The sequence below is a fragment of the Schistocerca serialis genome, chromosome 9 (assembly GCF_023864345.2).
Source record: "Schistocerca serialis cubense isolate TAMUIC-IGC-003099 chromosome 9, iqSchSeri2.2, whole genome shotgun sequence".
NCBI classification, from domain to species: domain Eukaryota; kingdom Metazoa; phylum Arthropoda; class Insecta; order Orthoptera; family Acrididae; genus Schistocerca; species Schistocerca serialis.
The window spans coordinates 426,800,586-426,820,508 of NC_064646.1; the positions used below are offsets into that span (position 1 = coordinate 426,800,586).

The following is a 19,923-nucleotide window of genomic DNA, read 5'->3' on the forward strand; positions in this document are numbered from 1 at the left end:
TAAAAGGTAAGAGTATGGTCCTCATTTGGCCTTGAGAGATAGTAATATCAGTGGTATTCTAAGTGGAGGGGTTTTATCTACTATCATTCCCATTAATCAATTAATAATTTGTATCCTGTGGATAACATCAAGAAAGGACATATGTATTCTATGGATACTACAGGATTTGGCAGTGGACATGGATGTGTTAAAGAAAATGGAAGGAAGGAAAGAAAGGAGGAAGGGTGGGTTCAACATTGTGTCAATATTGAGATCACTAGAGAGAGAGCACAAGCTCCAATTGCTTAAAGGATGGGGGAAGAAATTGATCATGCCCTTTCAAAGCGAGCACTGTGCCACCTCACAAAAAGTAGAAGGGGGCCATATTCTGTAACTTTTTACTAATCATTTGCATTTCTCTAATTATAACTGTTCTTTTATTTACTTTTCATGTAATTATATTTTACAGAAATTCTTCAACTTTTTAGATATGTGTCCAGCTCCAAATTATGTATTTTAACACACAACAGAAAAATCCCACACTATGCAGAACTGGCATCAGATAGTAATGGAAAACATGTTGCTAGATAGTTTTCCCCACCCATTAACATAAAAATATTGAACTAACTCCTTTTGTCCTGTGGACAAAATACTGTATATGCTGGAATATTCCAGTATATGACTACAGTCTAATAACCCTGAAATGCCTTAACTTAGAATAGATGTGCAACGCGACCTTTGTATCTTGGGGGAGAAAGGGTGGATGTAGGAACAACAGCTTTGTCGAATTTAAAAGTCTATGCTCTCAAAATAAGAGTGATCCATCTGCCAATTGTGATGAAGTTATAGTATTATTAACGTGTGCTTGAAGGTGAAAGGTGTTTATCACCATATAGCAGAGATGCTGAGTTGCACGTAGGCACAACAAAAAGACTGTCAGAACAGAAAATGAGCTTTTGGCCAACAAGGCATTCATTGGAGATTGAACACACACACACACACACACACACACACACAGAGCATTACCGACAAACAAATACAGTGTATGGCTATGGGAACTTGCATGGCACCATCCCATGCCAACCTATTCATGGACCATCTAGACGAATCTTTCCTGAACACCTAGAATCACAAATCCTGCACCTATTTCAGATTCATCGATGACATATTCATGATGTGGATTGAGGATGAGGACACCCTGTCCACATTCCTTCAGAACCTCAACACGTTCTCTCCCATTCACTTCACCTCATCTTATTCAACCAAACAAGCCACTTTCCTCAATGTTTACCTCCACATCGAAAGATGGTTACACCAGGACCTCCACCCATATGAAACCTACCAACTACTATCAATACCTCCACTTCATCAGCTGTAACCCATCCCATTCCATTCCAAGAAGTTCGTTCGATATAGCCTAGCCACCTATGGCTATAACATCTATAGTGATGAGTTGTCCCTCTGAAAATATACTGAGGGTCTCTCTAAGGCCTTTACAGACTATAATTACCCTCCAAACCTTGTACAAACTGTTGCCCCATGCCTTATCTCTCCAGTCACCCACCACCTCCCAAAGTCCCACTATCTGCCCACAGAGAAACATTCCTCTCTTTACTCAGTACTATCCAGGACTGGACAGCTGAATTACATCCTCCACCAGGGTTTTGACTACCTCTCATTGTGCCCTGAAATGATGAGCGTCCTACCAACTACCCATCCCAACCCTCCTACATTGATATTTCGTCGTCCGCCGAACCTACACAGTATATTTGTCCATCCTTACCCAACCCCTTCTCCCAATCCCTTATCTCATGGCTCATATCACTGCAGTAGACCTAGATGCAAGACCTGTCCCATACATCCTCCCACCCCCACTTACTCCAGTTTAGTCACAAGCATCACCTATCGCATCAAAGGCAGGGCTACCTGTGAAAGCAGTCAAGTGATCTACAAACTAAGCTGCATCCACTGTGCTGCATTCTATGCTGGCTTGACAACAAACAATCTTTCTGTCCATATGTTGCATGAATGGCTACTGAAACTGTGGTCAAGAAACAGCTGGACCACCCTATTACTGAGCACACCACCCAACACAACATTCTTCATTTCAATGACTGCTTCACAGCCTCTGCCACTTGGATCCTTCCCACCAACACCAGCTTTTCTGAACTGCGCAGATGGGAACTCTCCCTGCAATATATCCTATGTTCCCATAACCATTGTGGCCTCATTGTCCTTTTGCCACCTATCTCCTTCCCTGTTCCCATTTCAGTGCTGAACAGTCTTCTATTCCACCAATGCACGCAAAGTCATTTCACCTCTCTCCTTTTACTCTAACCCTCTCCCCCCTTGCTTTCCATCTAACCTCCTGACTAGTATCTGGTTACCCTACCTCTCTTCACCTCACCTATGTATGCTCCCAAAAGCAGCACTTTACTGTGCCCCACTCTACTGGGCTATCCTTCCCCCTCCCTGCCCCAGCCACCTCCTTACTCCCACCACATGGTTGCATCTCCCATCATGCACAGCCGCTTGCAGAGTGGCTTCAGCAGCCAGAGACTGTGGTCATGTGTGCGAGTCACATTTGCGTGCATATGTTTTTCTATGTTCTGTCTGCAACAAAGGCCTTGTTGGCTGAAAGCTCATTTTCTGACAGTTTTTTTGTAGTTGTGGCTGTCTGCAAATCTGCACACATTGAGTAGCAACTATCCTTTTCACAATATTTTGACATTCCATCCGGATTTTCCATTATTGAAAGGTGTTTATCTTGATACGTGCACAATACTTAAAGTTTAACTCACCAGCATGGGTATGTTGGGAACCACAACCATATCCTCCTCACTGCCAGCAGAATTCAGTTCATCAAACTTAAACACTTTGCGCTGGTTGAATGTCAAAGTGTCATTGTCATTGAATTCCAGGTTCACCTTCTCCCAGTGTTGTCTGGAAAGCAAATGAAACAAACTGTAACAAGATGCTAAGAGACACAATGTCTCACAACATTATGTCTTATTGATAAGTAAACAACACAGTTAATTATGGAGTAGAGAAGGAACCAAAAAAATACAAGTTCACATATGAAATGGCAGATTCCACACAGCTAAAGAGAGGAAACAAGGAAACTTCAGTTAATAAACATCTCTGTACTGAATACTTAGAATAAGTATGATGGTTCAGAGTGTCATCTACAGCATGTTATGATTTGAAATAAGTCCAGGACAGCAATGTAAGACACTTCAGTACATGAGCCCACACTGTGATTAGCACTGCTAGCCTAGATTCAATCCATATCACTTACAATATTCAATGTAAATAACAAAACATTCTATGGATTAGACGAGCATTCAAGGAGAACAGGTTTCATTTTACTTTTAAAAATTTAACTTAATGTGTCAAGCTTTTTACATCATTTAACAAAGTGTCAGTAGTGTCTGTCCAACATAATTAAAGCTTTTTCAATGAAAATATTTCCTTAAAAACGGAACTGTGTTTTTTGGTCTATGGTGAGAAAAATTTAGTGATATAACTCTTTTGTAAATCCAACAAGTTCTAGAGTAAACACACACTTAATATGCAGATTTTTATGCTCTTGCAGCTGTTTCAATGATCCATCATATGGAAGTTATTCCTCTTTCCACTCTCTAAAGAATGGTGTATACATCACATATCGCTTTTTGGTGCTAGTTTCCAGATGACACATCATTCAGTTGGTCATAACGACAGCATAAAATCCCCACATACAGTCTACTTTTAACCTCGATATTTACTGTTAGACCAACAAAGGAATTTATGTTTTACAGATTTCCTATTTCATTGTTTCACAAAAATAAAGAAGTTCTTTACTGACTAATGTTGTTACAAAAACATTGGTATTTCATTAAGCCTGTATCACTATTTTTCTGGGTGAAGAGATATTACAAATATTTTTAACAAGTCAAATGTTATTTGATACATGCCTATATATCCTAGTGGATAAATGAAAAGCTGTTCACTGATGATGCTGATTTGTACAGATAAATCAGAACACTAGGATCACATAAAAATGGAATACAGAAGATGAATGCTTAGTGAAGGGACATGCAGTTGACCCTCCAACATAAATAAATGTAACATATAGGACAGAGTTAGACAGAAATACTTGTTATTGTTTGTTAGCACAGATAACAATAATCACCGGAAAATGGTCACACTCATTAAATGCATACAGTGTGATTTAAAGTGGAATGACTACATAAAATGACCGTAGCAAATGCACATGCTAGACAGAGAATCAGTGGAAGAATACTCTATCATTGAAGGATGAAGCTTACTAGAGAGAACTGATGGAAGAAATACACAACATCAAAAGCAGGGCAATGTGAAAAGGCCACAGAGATGCTCATTCAACTCCTGTGACAGACACTTAAAATTCCAAGATTGTAATTTCCTACAAGAGTCAACCAGTGTATTGCTACCTCTCGCATATACATATAACATGAGGAAAATTTGAGTTGACACTGAGTTATACTAGCAATCGTCATTTGCACTCACCATTTGCAACTGGAACAAGGAAGGAGGGAGCAAATCACTCCAAAAGCCAATGCTGGACAATGAAAACCAGTGAACCAACCATACCATACAATACACAGCTGCCAACTTGTTATGAGGTACAGAACTCACCACCCATGTTCATGTATTGCTACTCTCTGTAGATACTAGCCTAGGCACAGGAACACACTTGTGGTTGCTCAAAACATGGAACAAATCTCTCCTGGAGTTGGTACATGTGGATGGCAAGGTAAAAATATGCCCAAAGCAGCATGAGGTTCTATACTTCCCTACATCTTGATAGTAGTGAAATTAATGTGGAGGATTGAGAATGGTAATAGTATTTTCATGTAAGGGATCATGAAACTATGGAACTGCAGGGCATATCTTAGCTATAACTACATGTTCACTCTCCCTTCAAACCTGTCAATATCATGTGCCACATCTACCATAAAACTGTTGCTAAGCTGATGTAGGGTACATTAACAAAAATTAACAATTCTATTACATCAAAGTATGCAATGCAGATGACACACATTCATGCTGCTCATAGACCAACCTTTAAGTGCAAATTTTGTGAAGAGCTCTTTATACTCTTTGTTTATGTTGTTCGGCATGGCTGTGGTGTGGTAACTGCTAGGCTTAGCAACCAGTTTCATATTTAGTTTACAGCTGGTACTGAATTACTTTATTACTGTGATACGTGCTGCTTGTCAACTTTACCTCTTTCAGGAATACAGTAGAGTGATTCTCCAGTGAGAGACATTTACAAAGAATGATACTGAGAATCTGACATGCTGTCATTTCTCTCACCAGCCAACTATACAGCAATGTACTGTCTCAAACATTTGTTTGTTTGCCGACAGCATCCTGCAAGTTACCTGTACCTTCTGGTGGACAATCCACCACTTTGCTGTTTCCAGATATTTGAGAAATGCGTTATGGTATTAGAGTGCTTGTGCCCCACCATTGTGTTGCCAGACCTAATTCACAGAGAATTGGCTCTTGGAAAGATGGTTTGAAAAATCTGTGGGAAATATGTAAAAGTGAGGACAAAAAGAAAGGAAGGATAGAGGTACATACATTTTGGAACATTAGATATGGATTTCTTTATAAAATGTTGTGAACAAAATTGGTACATTGGTGCAACTGTACTCCAAAGTACCGTACTTTTCTGTTCATTGAAAGTACCAAGTTTAGTTCAAATGGTTCAAATGGCTCTGAGCACTATGGGACTTAACATCTATGGTCATCAGTCCCCTAGAACTTAGAACTACTTAAACCTAGCTAACCTAAGGACATCACACACATCCATGCCCGAGGCAGGATTCGAACCTGCGACCGTAGCAGTTGCGCAGCTCCGGACTGAGCGCCTAGAACCGCTAGACCACCGCAGCCGGCACCAACTTTAGGCTGGTAATAAAATGTTAATGACATGTTTCAGAATAAGTCAATAAGATATTTAAATGTTAATAATCATCTTTTAATGTGAATTGTGAACAGTTAGGCTCTGTGGTCAACCTTAACCATTTTGCAGTCACATTGACTGAGGAGAGAAACAACTATCAATAAGAAACGATTATTCTTGAACAAGCCGCAAAGAAACCAGTCACATCGTTATTCTTGAACAAGCCGCAAAAAATTTAGCGTAACCTCCCAACAGAAAAATCTCGTTTAAGTTCCCAATAGAAAAAATTCTTTCCAATAATAAAATTTCAAGTTTTAATGTGACCTTCCATTAAAAACTGACTGCATATCGGGATTAATAAGTTTTGACGTCAGCAGCGCTGCGTGATGACCCTGTGAAATCATCCTGAATAAACAGAAAAATTCTTACCTCACAATGATGTCACCGGATAACGCTATCTACACTCCTGGAAATTGAAATAAGAACACCGTGAATTCATTGTCCCAGGAAGGGGAAACTTTATTGACACATTCCTGGGGTCAGATACATCACATGATCACACTGACAGAACCACAGGCACATAGACACAGGCAACAGAGCATGCACAATGTCGGCACTAGTACAGTGTATATCCACCTTTCGCAGCAATGCAGGCTGCTATTCTCCCATGGAGACGATCGTAGAGATGCTGGATGTAGTCCTGTGGAACGGCTTGCCATGCCATTTCCACCTGGCGCCTCAGTTGGACCAGCGTTCGTGCTGGACGTGCAGACCGCGTGAGACGACGCTTCATCCAGTCCCAAACATGCTCAATGGGGGACAGATTCGGAGATCTTGCTGGCCAGGGTAGTTGACTTACACCTTCTAGAGCACGTTGGGTGGCACGGGATACATGCGGACGTGCATTGTCCTGTTGGAACAGCAAGTTCCCTTGCCGGTCTAGGAATGGTAGAACGATGGGTTCGATGACGGTTTGGATGTACCGTGCACTATTCAGTGTCCCCTCGACAATCACCAGTGGTGTACGGCCAGTGTAGGAGATCGCTCCCCACACCATGACGCCGGGTGTTGGCCCTGTGTGCCTCGGTCGTATGCAGTCCTGATTGTGGCGCTCGCCTGCACGGCGCCAAACACGCATACGACCATCATTGGCACCAAGGCAGAAGCGACTCTCATCGCTGAAGACGACACGTCTCCATTCGTCCCTCCATTCACGCCTGTCGCGACACCACTGGAGGCGGGCTGCACGATGTTGGGGCGTGAGCGGAAGACGGCCTAACGGTGTGCGGGACCGTAGCCCAGCTTCATGGAGACGGTTGCGAATGGTCCTCGCCGATACCCCAGGAGCAACAGTGTCCCTAATTTGCTGGGAAGTGGCGGTGCGGTCCCCTACGGCATTGCGTAGGATCCTACGGTCTTGGCGTGCATCCGTGCGTCGCTGCGGTCCGGTCCCAGGTCGACGGGCACGTGCACCTTCCGCCGACCACTGGCGACAACATCGATGTACTGTGGAGACCTCACGCCCCACGTGTTGAGCAATTCGGCGGTACGTCCACCCGGCCTCCCGCATGCCCACTATACGCCCTCGCTCAAAGTCCGTCAACTGCACATACGGTTCACGTCCACGCTGTCGCGGCGTGCTACCAGTGTTAAAGACTGCGATGGAGCTCCGTATGCCACGACAAACTGGCTGACACTGACGGCGGCGGTGCACAAATGCTGCGCAGCTAGCGCCATTCGACGGCCAACACCGCGGTTCCTGGTGTGTCCGCTGTGCCGTGCGTGTGATCATTGCTTGTACAGCCCTCTCGCAGTGTCCGGAGCAAGTATGGTGGGTCTGACACACCGGTGTCAATGTGTTCTTTTTTCCATTTCCAGGAGTGTACTTTTTCGTAATAAAGCAAATACAAAAGCTAGTAAACCGAAAGACTGGAATACCGCTAAACGCAAAGTTCAAAGAAATTAAAGAAAAGGAATAGCGTTTTTAGTCATAACTTGCAATGAAAAGAGAGATAATTTATCTTTATTTAGACAGGAAAAGCAAGTTTATGTTTTATTTAAAGTGATTAATTATAAATGAAAAGTTATTCCATTTAATTCTGTAAGGCTGAGATTAACGAAATAGTTCATTGCGATAAAATTTCAGCAGAGTCAAGGATATTGTTGTGGCATGGCGCTCAGAGATCACTGATGGAGCTACTTATAGCAGTTATCGTCATTAACAACGAGAGATAATTAATATTAAATTATATCTGTGGCTTGTGAACATGTTCTCCAATTTATGTAAAAATTAATAACCTTCTCACTGATTGATTCTATGTACGATTATTCGTTGAAGCGTGAAGAGAGGAGCAACTACAAGAGGCAACGGATCCAGGAGTATAAGATGAATTCTTCTGTTATATACGAAACCTACCGTTTCTGGTACCTACGTTGTTGTTAAAGTGTTTAGTTGTGTTGTCAGAGTACACAGAGTAAGCTTCTCTATAGGCTGCTGTTATTGGTAAAGTAAATACTTCACTCGTACTCCCTGTAGACTGTCACATTTAGTATTTTTCTGGTGACATATTAGCTTTGGTGGTAGTTAATCTTTCGAATCTAGTGAACCCTGATATACAGATGTGTTGTTGCTTTAATATCCAGATGGCTACCACTGATCCTATTATATCATTAAACGTGTTATTGTGTCCATCCTTTTGTAGTGGTGTTGTAGTGAGCTGTAGAGTAATTTACACTACTGGCCATTAAAATTGCTACACAAAGAAGAAATGCAGATGATAAACGGGTATTCATTGGACAAATATACTAGAACTAACATGTGATTACCCTTTCACACAATTTGGGTGCATAGACCCCGAGAAATCAGTACCCAGAACAACCACCTCTGGCCGTAATAACGGCCTTGATACGCCTCGGCATTGAGTCAAACAAAGCTGGGATGGCGTGTACAGGTACAGCTGCCCATGCAGCTTCAACACGTTACCACAGTTCATCAAGAGTAGTGACGGGAGTATTGTGACGAGCCAGTCGCTCGGCCACCATTGACCAGACGTTTTCAGTTGGTGAGAGATCTGGAGAATGTGCTGGCCAGGGCAGCAGTAGAACATTTCCTGTATCCAGAAAGTTCCGTACAGGACCTGCAACATGCGGTCGTGCATTATCCTGCTGAAATGTAGGATTTGGGTAGGGATAGAATGAAGGGTAGAGCCACGCGTCGTAACACATCTGAAATGTAACGTCCACTGTTCAAAGTGTCGTCAATGCGAACGAGAGGTGACCGAGACGTGTAAGCAATGGCACCCCATAACATCACGCCGGGTGATACGCCAGTATGGTGATGACGAATACACGCTTCCAATGTGCGTTCACCGCGATGTCGCCAGACACAGATGCGACCATCATGATGCTGTAAACAAAACCTGGATTCATCCGAAAAAATGACGTTTTGCCATTCGTGCACCCAGGTTCGTCGTTGAGTACACCATCGCAGGCGCTCCTGTCTGTGATGCAGCATCAAAGGTATCCGCAGCCATGGTCTCCGAGCTGATAGTCCATCCTGCTGCAAACGTCGTCGAACTGTTCGTGCAGATGATTGTTGTCTTGCAAACGTCCCCATCTGTTGACTCAGGGACCGAGACGTGGCTCCATGATCCGTTACAGCCATGCGGATCAGATGCCTGTCATCTCGACTGCTAGTGATACGAGGCCGTTGGGATCCAGCACGGCGTTCCGTATTACCCTCCTGAACCCACCGATTCCATATTCTGCTAACAGTCATCGGCTCTCGACCAACGCAAGCAGCAATGTCGCGATACGATAAACCGCAATCGCAATAGGCTACAATCCGACCTTTATCAAAGTCGGAAACGTGATGGTACGCATTTCTCCTCCTTACACGAGGCATCACAACAACGTTTCACCAGGAAACGCCGCTCAACTGCTGTTTGTGTATGAGAAATCGGTTGGAAACTTTCCTCATGTCAGCACGTTGTAGGTGCCGCCACCGGCGCCAACCTTGTGTGAATGCTCTGAAAAGCTAATCATTTGAATATCACAGTATCTTCTTCCTGTAGGTTAAATTTCGCGTCTGTAGCACGTCATCTTCGTGGTGTAGCAACTTTAATGATCAGTAGTGTATAGCGTGAGACGCTGATCTTGCGTGATATCGTTGTGTTAGTATAGACGATTATTTCAAGTCACACAGATTACGTCGTCGTGTGTAGGCAAAGTCTTGTCACGACAACTTCTTGCAGTATTAAGAGAGTGAGCTACACTGCCCGACGTTGCGTTTCACCTACGTGCGTACGGCAACGCTGTTCGTACAGCCTATCTCCTACGAGATAGTGGTACCTAGAGGGTGGCGCAGTACAATATACAAGCGGTTAGATAGAGAGAATGGAGGAGGAAATGGATAGAAGAGAGGGGAGGAAGTGGCTATGCACGAGTGTGGACAATGTAAAGGATAGTGGGCAGCTAAAGATGGAAAAAGGGAGGGGGAGGAAGATGCGGTCAGAGGGAGGGAGAACGAGGAGGTGGGCACACAGACGAAGGAAATGGTGGACATTACTCCTTTACCACTAAACCTATTCGCAACGCAATTTCCAGACAATATCGACATACACTATTGAACGTACCTGCAAAATTATGTCTTTGTTCGACACAGTTCAGGAGACATGACGTCGTAAACATTGAGATTCCTGAAAGACTAGCTTCTGATTACTACTTAAACCTAATTAACCTAAGGACATCACACACATCCATGCCCGAGGCAGGATTTGAACCTGCGCCCGTAGCGGTCGCGCGATTCCAGACTGAAGCGCCTAGAACCGCTCGGTCACAACCGTCGGTGATTGCGATTCTTAAAATAAACTGGGTTACTGGTGTCCTACTAAAAGTAAAGCTGCCATCAACCTCGACATTGTGCTGGACACGGTAATGCACTAACCCATTGGTACACCCTGATCTTCCTCAAAGCTTTGAACTGAGACACAGATGCAATTTGATATTTTTCACGTTAGCAAATCAATTTGAGGTGAAAGAAACGATAAAATAATAAAGTCCTGGACCTACTGGAGAATGAACTCTGGACGTTAGGATTTGTAGTCCGAGGCTTATCCTGTGAATCACTGAACTTTTTTTTTTTTCTTTTCATCATTTTGTGACACGATGCCAGCGACAAAAAGTTTCGTAAAGGTTTGAACTTTGTTCGATGTCACTAAGTTCTCTCATTCTCAAATACCGGATGAATGAAATCCAGATATTTGCGCGCCAAAACAGTTTCTAACACTGAAACTTGCCTTCAAAAAAAAATGGTTCTAATGGCTCTGAGCACTATGGGACTTAACATCTGAGGTGATCATCAGTCCCCTAGAACTAAGAACTACTTAAACCTAATTATCCTAAGGACATCACACACATCCATGCCTGAGACAGGATTCGAACCTGCGACCGTAGCAGCAGCGCGGTTCCGGACTGAAGAGCCTAGAAACTCTCGGCCACAGCGGCCGCAAACTTGCCTTCGTATGCTAAACTTTTCACATAAGGTTGTACCTCTTGAGTAGATTATGAATGCATTTTAAATTTTTAAATTCGGTGAATAATTATGCGAAGTATTGAAAATCTGATTTTTGTTGCCCCTACGCTGCAACTGGTACCAGGTTTCGGGACATAGTTTCGGTAATTTAAGATTGTCAGTCCCCGATGGCGTTGGATATAATGAACTAGTGCCTCTCTGCGATAGTATTTTCTTTCAAGTTTTCTGAAATGGAGATTCGCCGGTATTTTGATCTGCTCCACCAGCCTCTCCACGTAGATTTGTTAACGCTATAACGAGAAGCTGACGCAAGCATTCACTCAGGTGCTACCACAAATTCATTTAGGGAAATTAAACAGGCGAAAGAAGTAGCACGAACTGCGGATCAAACACTACGTTAGCACGGTGTCGCCATTTGGTCGACTTTCTCGGAGAGTCCTTCATTCACGCCGCTACTGCGGGGGCTTCATCACTTCCGCGTCATTAAAGCGATCACTGTTAAGCAAGCGACACCACAGCTAATTAGCTGCTTGGTTCTCGCTGTTACACAGAGCAGCTGAAGAACCGCATCAGCGGAGACAACTACCACACTTCATTCTTGGCTACTCACTGTGTCTAGAATTCTTTGGAAAATACTCTAAGCCACTACCACAGTCCAGTTGCAGTGGGCTCTGAACAAAGTTAAAAACTCAGATCAGCTGATACATTTTTGCTGGATTCGTCAATTTCAGTTGGCTGTTTATGTAGATTATATGCAACCAATCGCCTTTTTATTTTCGAGCCACGGCAGGCTCACTATCAGTTGGATGTGTTACAGGAACATTACTTCATGGATCACATGCAGCTAGAGGGTAGCGTTGTGGCGATTGCACTGCCTGTTAGTATTCATGAATAAGTACTTCCGATTACGTTCATATTCGCCGAGGATATAATGAACTGTTCATTTTAGTTTGTCACTATCAGTCTGTGATCCTACAGCCTATGCTTTCCACTCTCACTTTTGGTTACTGTAGCAGAAGAATTTCTCACCAAAGAACTTCATTACTGGATCGCCAGCATATGCAATAAAAGATACTCCTAACCGCTATTACAGTCCTTAGCATTTTTTTATTCAAGATTGAGCCTGCAGCTGGTTCACTTTATTTCAGAACTAAAATAATCTTTTCAGTAATTAATAGTGTGCTGCCGTGTTCACCTGAGTACTTTTTTTTTCATTTACTGCACAGTATTTCGACGAACGATGCAACAGTTTTCAATTGCTGCAAGTTTTGCTGTGATGTGTATTAGCTGACTGGACTGCAACCACACAAACAGATCACAGTTAGATAACCGTGAGAGATTGCATTGGCCCAATCCCTTGATTCTCCCACGTATGCCATTTCAGTCGGCCTACAATTTCTCCGATGACCCCACTCTTATTGCCAAAGGAAGTCCTGGAATCAGATGTGCTATTCGGAAAGGGCGAGGAGTCTTTTGTCTAAAAAAAAAAAAGAACAGAGAAACAGCCTCAAGCAAAGCCACATGCGTGAACCATATAGGAACTGTAAGAGTGCTGAGTTTTGTAATGCATCACGAACTTTCATGTAGCGGAAACAATGAGTACACTAAACCAAAGTATCCGAACACAACTATGCAATGCGAAATTGACCACAAGATGTCACCAAAGGCGGATCCGCCAATATAAAAGGACGCAGAGAGTTTGGTGTTGTCAGGAGTAACAGATCTCCGTCAGGTGAGCTCAGTGGCTCAACGTGGAATAGTACTCTCCCCCCCCCCCCTTTTTTTATTTGTAGCTGCGTGGTCAGCGCAGCAGATTGTTATCTGAAGGGGCCCGGGTTCGATTCCCGGCCGGGTCGGAGATTTTCTCCGCTCGGCGACTCGGTATTGTGTTGTTCTTAAATTCATATCGTCATAACAGATACTAAATCGCCTACATGGCGTCACATGACAAGTCTCAGCCTATGTAACTTCGTATTAGGGAACGCTTGACCCTGCTGAATAATCTGCATTGTCGAACCGCTGTCGTATACTATTTCCACTGTCGAGATGGTTGTATGGGCAAGTTTCGAAAGCCACAGTAATATAAAAGAAAAGAGTCAGCTGAGTAATCAATCCATGATGGACATTTAAACTCTTCTAAACCTGTCTAAGTCGACGGTTGATGATATGATTGTGAGTGGTTACGCGAAGGAACAACCACAGTCTTAATCAAGACTAGGCAGAACTAATGGACTGGTGGACAGAGACCATCGAGTATTGAAGAGGGTAGTTGTAAAAAATCGCATGAAATCAGCGGAAGAAATCAATCGTGATTTCCAAAGGGCTAGCAGCACTCCAACTAGCACAATGACTGTGCGTAGGATGTTAGACAAAATAGGGTACAATGATCCAGCAGCTTCTCATAAGCAACGCATTTCTGTTGCCAATGTTAAGCGCCTCTTCAGGTGGTGTAATGAGCGACGTTAATGGACTGAGGATGATTGGAAACGCGTGATTTGGAGATGAATCACTCTATAACCTGTGACAATCTGACGGAACGGTTTGGCGAATGTTTGGAGAACGTTAGCTGCCTCTGTGCCTAGTGCCAACAGTGAAGAACGCCCGGGAGGGGGGTTCAATACAGGGGCGTTTTCCGCGACTGGCGCGTGGTCCGCTTATTGTGCCAAAGGAAACACTAATTGCGGAAGAATATGAATCCATTTTACGACAATGTTTACTGTTTACAGTGGAGGGACACCTCGGAGACGACGACATCAGCATGACAACGAATGCGGATGAATGGGAAAAACAAGCCCGTAATGTTGGGACACAGAATTAGTAATGTCCTACTCGACACAGTAGCGGCGTTTAAATATCTGGGCAAAACGTTGCAAACCGATATGAAATGGATCGAACATGTGAGGACTGTGGTAGGGAAGGAAAATGGTCAACTTCTGTCTATTGGGAGAAGTTTGGGAAAGTGTGGTTGATCTGTAAAGGAGACTGCTTATAAGGCGCTACTGCGACCTGTTCTTGAGTACTGCTATAGTGTTTGGGATCTGCAACAGGTCGGATTAAAGGAATGCATAAAAGCAATTCAAAGGAGAGCTACTAGGTTTGTTAGCGGTAGATCTAAAGAATAAGCAAGCGTTAGGGGATGCTTCGGGAATTGCAAAGGGAATCCCTGGAGGTAAGGCGATGTTTTTTTTAGAGAAATACTATTGGGAAAATTTAAGGAAACAGCTTTTGAATCTTAATGCAGAAAGTTCCTACTGCCCTCAACATACATTTAGCGTAAGGGCACGAAGATAAGAGAAATTAGGGCTCATACAGAGGCATGTAGACTATTTTTTTCTCTGATTCTATCTGCGAGTGGAACAGGAAGGTAAACGACTGGTAGTGGTACAGGTTACCCTCCGTCACCCACCGTGCGCTGGCTTGGGGAGTATGTATGTAGACGTAAAAAAAACATATGAGGCAATCGTTTGTGGACAATAACGTTCCTGAAATGGACTGGCCTGCCCAGAGTCCCGACTTTAACACAATGGAACGCCCTTGAAAAGAGAACTTCGACCTCGCTCCAGAACCCAGCGTTCAATATGGCTACGTTCTCTGGTTTCGGCACTTGAGAAGATTGAGCTGCCTTTCCTCCAGCAGACATTCAGACAACTCATTTAAAGTGTACCCAGGAAAGCACAAGCCGACAAAAAAGCGAAAGTTGGACACACTCCATACTGATGCCCACAGAGATGTGTCCGGATCCTTTTGATCAGACAGCGTATGTTTGGGAAAAGGAAAAAAAAACTGTTAGGTTAAGCATATTGCCTGAGGAGACTGCAAAGAGTATTTACAGACCTAGATCTAGTAACTACGTACATAAATGATGCAGTATTCAACAGCCATATTGCAGGCGATTTTGATATGGAGTTTAATAAACGCTATTATACAACGTGCGTTCAGCAAGTAATGCAACATTTTTCCTCGGCCAGTTTTGGTTGTCAAAATGCGGACTTTTCTGTGGAAAGTCGCGGAGTATTCCAGTTTCAGCCCCTAGAGTATCAAGAAGTTCTGACAGGAGGCGACACTACACGTAGACTTCAATATGGCGTCTGTAACCTGAGATGCGCTCCTAGCGGAGACCTGTTCCTTTGGCGGAAAACCAGAGTTTTGCAGATATTCATAGGCGCTGGCAGAATGTCTACGGATACCTGGTAGCGGGCAGTAGCACTGAGTTGTTGGGCGAGGCGTGTGTCATCATCGCAAGATGGCCATGCAAACCTGTATGATGTTTCTCGTGCCGGCCGGCCGCACGCAGCTGTGACTCCTGCAAATGCTGGTACGTGCAGATACACACACATTCGAGGTGATTGACGGATTGCAAACACCTCGCTGCTCAACTTGACGTCTCTGTTGGTAGTGCTGACACCTGTCCATCAGCTGGGTTCCTCGCCGCGCAACAGACCATAAAGAGTAACTAAGGGCCATCTGTGTGGAATTGCTGCGTGTTACGAGGCTTATCGTGACAATTTTTGTCCTACATCCCCACAGGTTATGAAACAACAATCCATGAAATGGTGGCACACCACCTCTCCTCCGAAGAGACAGTTTAAAGCCGTAGTCTCAACCGGTAAATTCATGGCGACACTCTTCTGGGACTCTGAAGGTGTTTAATGTCCTCCCTCATAGGGCAACGATCAACTCTGAAATGTACTACGCTATCCTCAGAAAAGTGAAGAAACGACTCCTGCCTTTTCGTCGCCACAAAATTGCAAACGAACTTCTTCATGAAAGCGCAAGGCCTCACACAAGTCTACACACGCGAGAGGAGCCCACAGTAACTGGTGACTGGACTGTCCTTCCTCATCCACACTGTTGAACGGATGTGGCACCTTCCGACTTCGTCTGTTTGGCCCAGTGAAGGATGCATTCTACAGGAAGCAGTGCGTAGGTGAGCCGTAATTGTGTCCGGCTCTTCGAAAAGCGCGCCAAGCGGAGTGCTTTCGCTTCGCGTCTAGTGTTTGCGGTGGCGCTTTCGGTCTGGCGTGCTGTTTGGATCGCTACCGCCTTCTGGCGGGAGGTGGAGCAAATGTACGGTCGCGTGACGATCGAGGAGTACGTGCTGGGCGGTGACCGAGAGAGGTGGTGGCGCGAGCGGGGCCCTGTTTTTGGGGGTCATCAACTGCTCGCCACGTGCTTTGCCCGACCTCGTGGCTGTCAGGGGCTAAGTCTGCCTTACCCGCATGTACGTGGCTTATGAAGCTTAGAAGCCGTGGTGCAGGGGATCAGCGCGTGGGACCGTAGCTCTTCTTATCGGCCATTGAAACCACTGGCAGCGGTTGGCTCTGACCAGCATAAGGAAGTGCAACGTGTTCCCGGCGCTGTGGTGGAGTGTGAGAAGTTGAGTACTGTTTTTATGTAACAGAGTTAGTTATATATAAAAGGGGTTTTTCAAGTTCTAGTGGAGTGTATGAGTTTCTTCACCAGTGGTTTTGTTGGGGTCGTCCCACCACAGTTTTCGTTACGTCCACGGGAATGTGGTAATTGCTTCTTGGTCGGGCTGTTTTCATTCATACCTTGATTAGGTGATTTAGGGGCGGTGTTGTGGGTCTCTGTGGTTCGGAGTCTGTGCAGGCACCGCCCTTGCTACGTCATCTGGTTTTGAGTAACTCGGGGAGGTGGCGGCTTGTAATGGAAGTTTTGGGGCTGATCTGCTGTGGCCCTGTAGACCACCAGTAACTATTCTGCCTATTGTGATTTCGGCCCCTTTGCACTTGTCACTCCCTCACCGAGCTAAGGAAAATTTTTTGGGGGGAACTGCCTTTAATGTGAAGGTTTTTGTGCTGGCTTATTCATATTTATCTTGTAACAAATATAAGTTATGTGAATGGCGAGAGACAACTAGCTACTTTATATATATATATATATATATATATATATATATATATATATATATATATATATATATATATATTCCTGGAAATTGAAATAAGAACACCGTGAATTCATTGTCCCAGGAAGGGGAAACTTTATTGACACATTCCTGGGGTCAGATACATCACATGATCACACTGACAGAACCACAGGCACATAGACACAGGCAACAGAGCATGCACAATGTCGGCACTAGTACAGTGTATATCCACCTTTCGCAGCAATGCAGGCTGCTATTCTCCCATGGAGACGATCGTAGAGATGCTGGATGTAGTCCTGTGGAACGGCTTGCCATGCCATTTCCACCTGGCGCCTCAGTTGGACCAGCGTTCGTGCTGGACGTGCAGACCGCGTGAGACGACGCTTCATCCAGTCCCAAACATGCTCAATGGGGGACAGATCCGGAGATCTTGCTGGCCAGGGTAGTTGACTTACACCTTCTAGAGCACGTTGGGTGGCACGGGATACATGCGGACGTGCATTGTCCTGTTGGAACAGCAAGTTCCCTTGCCGGTCTAGGAATGGTAGAACGATGGGTTCGATGACGGTTTGGATGTACCGTGCACTATTCAGTGTCCCCTCGACGATCACCAGTGGTGTACGGCCAGTGTAGGAGATCGCTCCCCACACCATGATGCCGGGTGTTGGCCCTGTGTGCCTCGGTCGTATGCAGTCCTGATTGTGGCGCTCACCTGCACGGCGCCAAACACGCATACGACCATCATTGGCACCAAGGCAGAAGCGACTCTCATCGCTGAAGACGACACGTCTCCATTCGTCCCTCCATTCACGCCTGTCGCGACACCACTGGAGGCGGGCTGCACGATGTTGGGGCGTGAGCGGAAGACGGCCTAACGGTGTGCGGGACCGTAGCCCAGCTTCATGGAGACGGTTGCGAATGGTCCTCGCCGATACCCCAGGAGCAACAGTGTCCCTAATTTGCTGGGAAGTGGCGGTGCGGTCCCCTACGGCACTGCGTAGGATCCTACGGTCTTGGCGTGCATCCGTGCGTCGCTGCGGTCCGGTCCCAGGTCGACGGGCACGTGCACCTTCCGCCGACCACTGGCGACAACATCGATGTACTGTGGAGACCTCACGCCCCACGTGTTGAGCAATTCGGCGGTACGTCCACCCGGCCTCCCGCATGCCCACTATACGCCCTCGCTCAAAGTCCGTCAACTGCACATACGGTTCACGTCCACGCTGTCGCGGCATGCTACCAGTGTTAAAGACTGCGATGGAGCTCCGTATGCCACGGCAAACTGGCTGACACTGACGGCGGCGGTGCACAAATGCTGCGGAGCTAGCGCCATTCGACGGCCAACACCGCGGTTCCTGGTGTGTCCGCTGTGCCGTGCGTGTGATCATTGCTTGTACAGCCCTCTCGCAGTGTCCGAAGCAAGTATGGTGGGTCTGACACACCGGTGTCAATGTGTTCTTTTTTCCATTTCCAGGAGTGTATATATATGACAACAGTTAAAAATTCTTTTAAAAACATCGCTACTGGCAAGTTGTTAATGTCATACCTAGTAATATCCTTTTCATAATGAAAATTGTCAAGCTATTTGAAATTGTTTTGAAATTATTTTTTAAAAAGAAATGCCAAACTTAAAAATTTATTACTGAGAAAACCTTTTAAAATAAAAGATAACCTTATCAATGTGTGTTTTTTCACCAGCACCTCCTGGCCCCTACTTCCACGATAACGTTTTTGGTATAACATGTGTACTTAAGTTGTTGTTTGTGAATCGCCATAACTGACGGTTCAGTAGGTTATGCTGAGGCAATTGATGCAGTAAGACGTTGGTTCCGACGTGTAACTGTAGAGTGGTTTGAGGTTGGCACTTAGGCCCTCCCAGTGAGGTGACATAAGGCCGTCACACTGAAAGGAGATTACGTTGAAAAACAGGGTTTTGTAGACAAAAGAGTGAGGAATAATATGATGTACTGTAATCCTGAATGAAACCAACCTGATTTCAGAAAAAAATGTGTTGCATTACTTACTGAGCTCCCCTCATAAATCCTCCCACAAGTTTCACGAAATGACAATGACAAGAAAAATAGAACACAATGCTTGTGAGGCCTACGGACAACCGTTCGTCCCTTGCGCCATTCGCGAACGCAACAGTAAGAGGTAGGCAGAATAGTATTGGTACGAAAAATACATTCCGCCAACATCATAAGGTGGTTTTTCGGAGATTAAATGTTGCTGTCAGCCTCGTTTCGTTACCAGCAAACGGTTTCCTTTGTTGGAGCTGACGTGTGAACTCACAAATCGTCCATCTGGTGTCTGAGACAAGGATCGTGTGAGTCGTGGCTGCAATCTCGACACGGGCAGCTCGTCCACATGTCGGTGTTTACCTTGGGTCACCTTGTTGGCTATTGCAAACAAGCACCAGACACAGAGAAAAAGAACATATTTCAAGGACTTTCGGAGAGCAAGAAGAGCGTTGCGTCAGAAACCGGCTCCCCAACCTGGTCACATTCCCAGCCGGATCGTAGGCACCCTATTGACGTTCCGTTGCACATCAGCTCAATGCTCGCGTCTCCATCAACCCAGAGAACG

At 44.9% G+C, this 19,923-nt stretch overlaps 1 protein-coding gene across 2 annotated transcripts in view; it reads right to left on the bottom strand.

The window, feature by feature from the left end:
• Positions 1-19,923, bottom strand: part of LOC126419760 (lysosome membrane protein 2) — a 667,863-nt gene that overhangs the window by 23,857 nt on the left and 624,083 nt on the right. For both annotated transcript variants that reach the window (XM_050086935.1, XM_050086934.1), the window contains one exon: positions 2,781-2,922. In XM_050086935.1, the coding sequence (XP_049942892.1) occupies positions 2,781-2,922 (142 nt within the window). The remainder of the gene's footprint in view (positions 1-2,780; positions 2,923-19,923) is intronic.